Genomic DNA, 9,276 nt, shown 5'->3' with positions numbered 1-9,276 from the left:
TTGCATTTTGCTAATAGGTTAGCTGGTTTATGAATGATTCTCAGGACACACGGTCGTACGGCTTGCACTGACAAATTCACGTCAAGGCACTTGTAATCGAGGGTAAAATGTCCGGTCAAACAATCTATGCTTATTTCTATGGAACCAAAAAAAAAAAAAACCTTCAATCCACAGCTGCAAACACACCATGGTGAACAAGCATTATGAAATTCGTCTCTTTCTCTTTTTTGTTTCACATGAAAAATGCACCATTTTCATGAAACAGCATAAAAGTTGGCCAACTGTTGTGGATCACAGAAAAAAAAACTCGACCAAACTCGCCAGGTTTCGCCATATTTCACCTTCCAATCGCACAAAACTCGGTCAGAACGGTTGTTTCATTGCCTCCTAATTCCACGGGCAGCCATACAAATCCTCCCGACTCCCAGGTTATTTAAGGACAGCACAGCTCTGTTGCGAAACCAGGCTAGTTTCACTACCCTCCTCTCACCCTTCTCACCAAATAAGGTTTCACCTTCTCCATCCATCAGCCTCGCCGAGGCCACAACATTCGTAGGAGGGAGGGGAAAACATTCGGCCATGGCCTCGCTCCGCATCCTTCCGGCGATGACCCTCACCATCCTCTTCTACATCCTCTTCTACGTCGTGGCCGACACCGCCGTCGCCACCGACGCTCCCGACTACCTCGTCCAGGGCCGCGTCTACTGCGACACGTGCCGCGCCGGGTTCGAGACCAATGTCACCGAGTACATCAAGGGTATGTCATTTCTCAGCTCTACAGTGGAAACACAAACATATCTCTGAATCCATGAACAGCTGGAAGAAAGATGAACAGTGCCCTTATTACGTCCGAAACTGCAGAGAAGTTTTCACTGACCTGGTATATATGTCCAGAAGTTCATCATTGGCTCACCAAGCTTCTTGATCGCAGGTGCCAAGGTCAGGCTGGAGTGCAAGCACTTCGGCACTGGCAATGTCGAGCGCAGCGTCGAAGGAGTGACTGACGAGACCGGCACGTACAAAATTGAACTCAAGGACAGCCACGTGGAGGACATCTGCGAGGTCGTCCTCGTCGAGAGCCCCCTCGCAAACTGTGCCGAGGTCCAGGCGACCAGGGACCGTGCCCGCGTTGTGCTCACCAGAGACGATGGCATCTGCGACAACCTGCGCCCTGCCAACCCGCTCGGCTACTTCAAGGACGTGCCGCTGCCCGTCTGCAGCGAGCTGCTCAAGCAATTCGACTTGGCTGACGATGACGAGTAAGAGTAAGGCGACGATCCACAAACTATAATCAATTTCCTGGCCTGCAAGTAGCATGGATGTGTCAGCAAAGTACAGAGTGCACGCTTAGCAATATCCGAAAACATGAAAACTGTAAGTTTGCTGTCTATCTAATGTTACTCACAGCCTTGTGAGTTGGGACTAACCAGATTTTGAGTGCTGCATTCTTGCCCTTGCCACCGATTTGTCTTCTTTAACATACAGTGATACAGAATTTAAATTATAAAACGGCATACTGCAGCAAAAACTTGTCAACATAAATAACCAGTCTAACTTGTGGTTCTGATAGCAAGATTAATATCATTTCATTTCTCTCAAAAGTTACCAAGTTACATGATGTTCATAAGGACTAGAAAAGGCCAAGGTGTATTTTGCACCTAAAGCACAACATTTCGATTACATCACATTTCATGAACTATAGACTAATCCTATGGGGTTTCCATGGCAAATTCGCTACCAAGGTTTCAGATCTCCCACAGGTCCAGCAGTCCAGTTGAGACGCTTATCGCCAGGTTGTAAGTATACACCCTCAGGGTGTGGGAGCTTGCGAGCAAGGCCATTCAAGATTTGGTGGAATGCGTCCCTTGGTTGAGCTGGCTGCGGGAACAACATGGCCTGCTTCATTGATGGATTTGCAAGTAACCTTTGCTTTCTTAAAATGTCATCGATAGGCATTGATGTGAGGATTGTGTCTAGCTTTGGTACATCCTTCTCCTCGACAAAGACACCAATTTCCTCCCATGGGATTGCATCCGCAAATGGTAGCACAATATCATCAGCTATGATGACTGGAATGCAGCCAAAGACCACAGCCTCAACCAACCTAGGGCTCCATGGTGCCCAGCCCAATGGGCATAGGCAGAAGACAGCACGCTGCATATCTTCGTAGTAAGTTGCAGGGTGATCTGTGGAAATGTCAAATAGAGGGTTGCTCTTGAAGTTCTCCCATAGGGAAGCTCGCGCACCTCTGTACAACAGTGTTACTGTAGTGAATAAGGGATCAAACATTAACACAAAATTCAAATATGTTAAAAATTTAAAGTGATTCCTACCGTGCATAGTACCCGCCCTCAGGGTCATTCCCAGTGTCATAGAAAAGTCCCCTGAAGTAAACAAAGATTGAGCGTGGAGTGTCAGGGGAAATCAAGTGAGCTTGCATTTTCTGCGGAGGAGCATAAGGTGGTATAATGATAGAGCCCTCCTTCAGGCAAACATGATTCTCCTGTCCAAAAGTTTGGACCAATGTAGCAAGTCGCAACAATGGAAGAATTCCACGCTCAATAGCTTTTTCTTCCTGCAAATGTCAATACAATCGTTACACATACAACTTCTTAGTAAAATGGTAGTTAAGGAAGGATCTATCCCTGATTCCAATCTCTGTTAAAAGGAAAAATTATGCACAATGAAGAGATGAGCATGGGATGCTGAGGGAGGTCGGAGGTGCACTCACCTGATAGTGAAAGCATGCTGCAAAATCATGCGGGACAACAAAGAAGTGATCTGCTCCATCAGTCCTATTCCAGAAGGGCCATTTGTTTGAAATATACTGGATTGCACTCCTCATCACCCGTGGTGACTTGAATGGCAAGGGCAATCCAGCGGGAGTTAAATCGCAAGTAGTATAAACTGGTGTATAGAACCAATCGGCCTCCTTGGGATTTAGTGTCCGCACAGCACTTGATAGCAAGAAACGATGCATGAAAATTTCTGCAGCAAACATGTGATTGAGGCACCGTGGATCCTTGGTGACCATCTTCTTGTTGTACTTTCTCGGCAAGTCATAGATGAAGACCTTCAACCTCCCCACAGGATTATCTTCTAACACATCACCAGCACTTCCTACAGTATCATAGTTGTAGTTTTTAGTACAAACACATGAGAAGCTCACGTGGACTACATATGATGTAAATAAGTTGAACAGCGAAGCAAGCATGCTGCCATCTCTACCAAATTGTGAGCTAAATAGCATTTTAAGTATAATACACTGTGAGCTAAATTGTGTTGGATTAGCCTCTCAACCGTACACAGCTCACAGCTTTGGCCACCATCTTTGGGTGGACACCAGAGGATGCCGACCAGATTAGGGTGGCGGATGATCCAGTGGGATCAACTGAGTGTACAAGCTTGTACTCTTGGTCGTTCTCTAAATAGTTTTTTTTTTCCCAATGAATCCCTCCATATTAATCTGGAATGCACGTGGGCTGAATCAGCTAGACAGGCGCAATGCGGTCAGGGACATGGTGATGTCGGCTTCGCCGACATAGTTTGTTTGCAAGAAACGAAAATTGCAGCTCTTTCTCCTCGGCTCTTGCTCTCAACCATTGGTGCTGAATTTGATCGGCATGTGGCTTTACCGGCAGAGGGCACAAGAGGCGGTATCCTTATTGCATGGAAAAGTGCTATATGTCAGGCTCTTGCATCACGTGTGGAAAATTACTCAGTTTCAGTTCAGTTCGCCGAACAAGATGGCAACAATTGGTGGCTCACATGTGTTTATGGCCCACAGGAAGATGCAGATAAGTTGTTTTTACAAGAGCTGAGAGATGTTCGTGCACTGTGCGTCGGGTCATGGTTGGTAGCCGGTGATTTTAATTTGATTTATCAAGCTTCTGACAAATACAACGATAATCTTAATCGAGCTATGATGGGCCGTTTTTGACGCTTGTTGGATGATGTGGAAGTCAAAGAAATTCCTTTGTTGGGTCGGAAATTCACTCACTTGGTAGAATGAACGGGAATCACCAACCCTTGTCAGGCTATGTCGTGCGTTCTGTTTTGCGGACTGGGAAGACATCTTATCGGACTTCTTGTTGCAAAGCTCCGCCCCCACGATCTCGAACCATTGTCCTTTGTTAACACCCGAGGCAAACGTCGTTTTCACTTTGGAAGTTTTTGGCTCAATCTTGAAGGCTTCCATGATGCGGTTCAGCAAAATTGGGAGGCTCTTGCATCGGCCACATGCCTGCTGGAGCGTATTTTTGTTAAATTGCAGCGGTTGAGCAAGGGATTACAGAGTTGGAGCCAGCGCAAGGTGGGCAATTTAAAATCACAGCTTGCCATGGCTAAGGAAGTACTCCATCATATTGAAATTGCTTGGGACTCTCGGCAACTTACTCTCAATGAGGAATGGCTACGCAAGAAGCTGAAAATGCATTGCCTCGGTTTAGCCTCCCTTGTGCGCACTATTGCGAGACTGTGCTCCCGGATTCTCTACATAAAAGGAGATGCCAATACTTCTTTTTTCCATTAGCAGGCCTGTTACCGAAAGCGAAAGAATTTTATGGCCAAACTCATGGTGGATGATCGTGTTGTCACCAATCAAGAGGACAAACATGTGGTTGTATTTGATTTCTACTCTTTTGCTTGATATAGCTGAACAGAGAGATACCACTCTGAATCTTGAGGAATTCCTTTCGCAACACTTTGATTTGAAGGCACTTGATGTATTGTTCACTGAGGAGTTATGGTCAACAATCAAAGACTTACCACAGGATAAGGCGCTGGGTCTTGATGGGTTTACCAGCCGTTTTTACAAGTCATGTTGGGCAATTATCAAGCATGACTTGATGGAGGCACCGCTGGCCATACAGCAAGGGAGGGGAGCCAAGCTCAGGTTACTAAACACAACCTACATTACTCTTTTGCCGAAGAAAGTTGATGTGGTGCAAGTCAAGGATTTTCGTCCTATAAGTCTGATTCATAGCTTCACAAAATTGATTGCTAAGATCACGATCAATAGACTCGCACCGAGATTATCTTACATGGTCTCTAGTAACCAAAGTGCTTTTGTGAGGGGTCAGTGCTTTCAAGATAATTTCCTCCTTGTCCAACAAACTTCCGAGAGTCTACATAGGAAAGAGCCCCATATCCTTCTCAAATTGGGCATTTCTAAGGCGTTTGATTATGTGTCTTGGCCTTTCTTGCTTGACGTCTTACGAAGGTTGGGTTTTGGTCGACGGTGGTGCAACCTTTTATGCTTTTTGCTGGCCACCTCCTCTACTCAGGTTCTTTTAAATGGTGAGCTGGGCGAGGAAATCAAGCACCAACAAGGATAACGGCAAGGGGATCCTCTCTCCCCTATGTTGTTTATTTTGGTGATGGATGCATTGAACTCTCTCATCAGCCGAACTTGCCAAGATCACGTACTTCAGCTGCTTTCCATTCGTGGGTTGCAACATCGGGTCTCCTTGTATGCAGACGATGTGGTGCTGTTCCTCTGGCCGGTTGTGGATAACTTGGAGCTGATCAAGCAACTATTGTAGCTTTTTGGAGAGGCTTCGGGACTTCGAACCAACATTCTTAAATGCTCTGTCACCTATCCAATGCAAAGAAGAGGAGCTAGCTGTTATACATGATATTCTCGCTTATGAGGTGAAAGACTTCCCTTGTACCTATTTGGGGCTTCCTCTATTAGTCAAAAAAGCCTACCAAAGTAGAGCTACAACCCCTCATTGACAAGGTAGCCGACTACTTGCCGAGTTGGAGAGTATCTTTGATGAATAGGTCAGGTAGATTAATTATGGTTCGAATTGTTCTAACCGTTGCTCCCATTTATCAAATTATCGCCATGGACCTCCCTAAAAGAGTTATCAAAGCGATTGACAAAATAAGGGAGTTTTGTGGAATGGTCAAGAGAAGGTCAATGGTGGTAACTGTTTGATCTCATGGCAACGGGTGTGTAGGCCAATCCAATTTGGTGGGCTAGGTATACATAATCTCACCACCCTCGGTAGGGCACTTCGAATGAGATGGTTATGGTTTAAGAAGATGGAGCCTAATCGGCCATGGGCTGGACTACAAGTACAGGTTCAACAAAATGCGAGAGCAATGCATGCTATGGCCACTGTGACCTTGGTTGGGAACATGTCCAATACGTTATTTTGGACGATCGGTGGCTGCATGGAAAGACCATTTCTGAGCTCGCTCCACACCTCGTAGACTGGTTCCACGTTGCATCATCAACCAAAGAAGAGTTGATTAGGCCCTCAACAACCGTATATGCGTGGCTAACATTAGGAGAGCTCTCACGATGCAAGCCTTGGATAAATATCTTCAGCTCTGGGAAATTGTGGAGGAGGTTTTGCTGTAGCAAGGTACCCTGGATCAACATGTTTGGAAGCTGTTTAGTTCTGGTACCTATTCTAGTAATTCGGCCTACCGTGCTTTTTTTGAAGACTCAATCAGATTTGCCCCGTGAAGGCGCATTTGGAAATCCTGGGCACCGTTACGGTGCAAGTTCTTTCTATGGCTTGCGGTGCTTAATTGTTGTTGGACTACGAACAGGTTGGCCAAGCGCGGGTTACCTCACCCGACGTCCTCTCTGTAATCAAGCTGATGAAACAATTCAGCACTTGCTGGTCTCTTGTGTGGTGGCTCAGCAAGTGTGGTTCATTATGGGTCTGTTTGGATCCTCAGGTAAGACTTGCCTCTACTAGCTGAGCAAGAAATTGGAGTTGGCTGAGTGTTTGGATCTCTGGCGAGCTTTCCTCGGGGCCTGTGCTGGCAAGCTTTTTCCTTGCTACCTCAAGCTAGCAAATTTGGCTCTCCTCCCCTAGCAAGGCAAGGCTTGCTCGTGATAGCAAGGCAAGGCCAGGCTTGCTTGGGAACCAAACTGACTGTATCTTCCAAAAGCTTGGGTTGCAGGGAATGGAGCCACAGCCGGACACGACTGTTCTCTCCAGCTGGTGGTGCCGAGCAATCAAATGTATTGACAAGGATCGAAGGAAAGGACTCAATACTTTGATCATATCAGTGGCCTGGGAATTTTGGAAGCATCGTAATAAGTGTGTTTTCAACAATGCCACTCCGAGTGTGAGCATGGTAGCTCGGACAGTGGAGGAAGAGGGAGCTTTGTAGTGTGTGGCCGGGGCTCAGAACCCCCAAAGACTCATCTAGGAGCCCTGCGATCCATTTTTTTTTTTGTCGATCGTTGCTATCTTGTTTCTGGCGCGAATGTATCATTTACTCTTCTTCTTTAATGGAATGACACGCAGCTCTCATGCGCGTTCAAGAAAAAAAGTATAATCCACGTGAGTTGAACTTTAAGATGACATAGGCCTTCGTATTGGAACCAATTCATGTCATTGGGTTCGGTTCCACATTGACTCCATGCCATTTCAACCAATTGAAGCAAATTACTAACACACTCATACTTACATACAGCTGCATAAAAAAATGCACTTTTTCCTAGTTTTGCGATTGCCTACCATAGTTATCCTTACGCTCAGCGACCAAGAGATCATGGGATCAACCCCCCAAATCCACAATAAACCCACCTTAGCATATGCTTAGCAGGCCTGGACCATGGCCATTAGCCACAAGACCAGTGTCGTACTGTTGGTGTAATCATCGGTTGGCCGCATAACCATAATCTTAGCAAAAAGTAGCAAAAGCAAGAAAAAAAGGAAAAATGCAAACCCCCAAAAGTCACTTGGATTTTGACTTTTCCCTCCAGAAATTGTTTTGTTGCAAAAAACCCCGAAAGGTTCGGCTTTGTTGCAAAAACACCCTAAAAATTTAAAAAAAATTAAAAAAAATCACAAAAAAATCTAAAAAAATAGAGACAATTCTAAGATCTTTTGTGATTTTTTTTTTCAAAAATAATATCCTTTGCATCATATTTTCATGGAGAGGAAGTTTGAAAAAAAAATATGCATCTCATTTATTAATTTGAGTTAAATGCATAGTTAATTATTTACTAATCCAAAAATCATCAAACAAATTTTTTTAGTCTTATTACATGATCCTTTATCTTCTAAAAATACATAAAATCTTGAAATAGTTATTGTAACGTGCAGGATTAAGTAAATGTGTTGCAGATAGATTAATTCATAACTAATCCATAACACCCCAAAATTAGTGAAATCACTTTGATTAGTTTACTTAAACCATGATTTGTGTAGGAAAAATATGAGTAGTCATGACAAAGTTAAAATAACATGAGTTAATAAATGAGCTGTAATTATTTTTTTTCAAACTTTCTCTCCATTAAATATGATGCAAAAGATATTATTTTTGAAAAAAAAATTCACAGAAGGTCTTAAAATTGTCTCTAGTCTTTTTAAGATTTTTTTGATTTTTTTTTATTTTTTTGAATTTTTGGAGGGTTTTTATAACAAAGCTAAATTTTTGAAGATTTTTTTCAACAAAACAATTTCTGAGAGGAAAGTTAAATCTAAGTGACTTTTGAAAGGTTTTTGCATTAAAAAAAAAAAAGAGAACACACCCAATACCATCTTACAGCTAGCAGTGATCATACCATCCACAATATTGACGAGAAAAAAGGATCGAACTTGAACCTGAAAAGTTAGCAACTATATCACAGGAAAATCCAACACAAACGGAGCCAAAAAAAAAAAAAAGGAATTCGACTGAACCTATACGGATTAAATAGCTCTCAAAGGCGTCCTAATCCACAACTCTAAAGCAAAAGCAAGAGCTAACAATCTTCACAAATCAAACTATTCCAAGAATCCAATTGCAAAGCTAGAAGAAATTAACCCACAATCAACAACTCCACAGGCTCCCGACTCCAAAGATATGCAAAGAACAGCAACAAGCAAAGGGGGGAAAACTAGGTTCTTAAATCCTAACAGCTAACAAGTATCAGCTTTGAACAGAAAAATATTGGAGATGAAACGAGGAAGACGAGGGGAAGACCTGAGATGCGCTCGCTGTGCTGCTGAACGGCTTGTTCGGCCTCGCCGGAGGAAGCGGCTGCGGCGGCGGCCTGCGGCGAGAGGACGGAGGCGGCCACCAGCAGGAGGGCCACGGGGAGCCACCCCGTCCTTGATCCCATCCCGGGCACCTTCTCCAGTCTCGACCGGTCGACCCCCCGGAGCAGAGAGAGAGAGAGAGAGAGCGCGCGCTTAACAAGGAGATTGGATTTGGGAATTCGATACAGGAGAAGGAAGAGATTGGGAAGGTAAGCAAACAAATGGAGAGGAGAGGAGAGAGAGAAGAGAATGGGTCCAGTCTCCAACAACTAGTCCACAG

The 9,276-nt window shown here is 44.4% G+C and overlaps 2 protein-coding genes across 2 annotated transcripts; one reads left to right on the top strand and one right to left on the bottom strand.

Moving 5' to 3' along the window:
* Positions 1-466: 466 nt before the first annotated feature.
* Positions 467-1,445, top strand: LOC133889232 (pollen-specific protein C13-like). The gene is made up of 2 exons (XM_062329727.1): positions 467-757; positions 932-1,445. The coding sequence occupies exons 1-2, from the start codon at positions 580-582 to the stop codon at positions 1,261-1,263; spliced, it is 510 nt and encodes a 169-aa protein (XP_062185711.1). The 5' UTR covers positions 467-579; the 3' UTR covers positions 1,264-1,445.
* Positions 1,446-1,561: 116 nt separating this feature from the next.
* On the bottom strand, positions 1,562-9,276 carry LOC133889230 (probable glucuronosyltransferase Os04g0398600). Its single transcript, XM_062329725.1, has 4 exons — positions 8,941-9,276; positions 2,732-3,120; positions 2,334-2,575; positions 1,562-2,248 (listed from the first exon to the last, which is right to left on the bottom strand). Exons 1-4 carry the CDS (start codon positions 9,077-9,079, stop codon positions 1,735-1,737), a joined length of 1,284 nt encoding a protein of 427 aa, XP_062185709.1. The 5' UTR covers positions 9,080-9,276; the 3' UTR covers positions 1,562-1,734.

Source organism: Phragmites australis, chromosome 13, assembly GCF_958298935.1.
Source record: "Phragmites australis chromosome 13, lpPhrAust1.1, whole genome shotgun sequence".
In the NCBI taxonomy this organism is placed as follows: domain Eukaryota; kingdom Viridiplantae; phylum Streptophyta; class Magnoliopsida; order Poales; family Poaceae; genus Phragmites; species Phragmites australis.
This window is presented reverse-complemented; position numbering and strand designations above follow the sequence as displayed.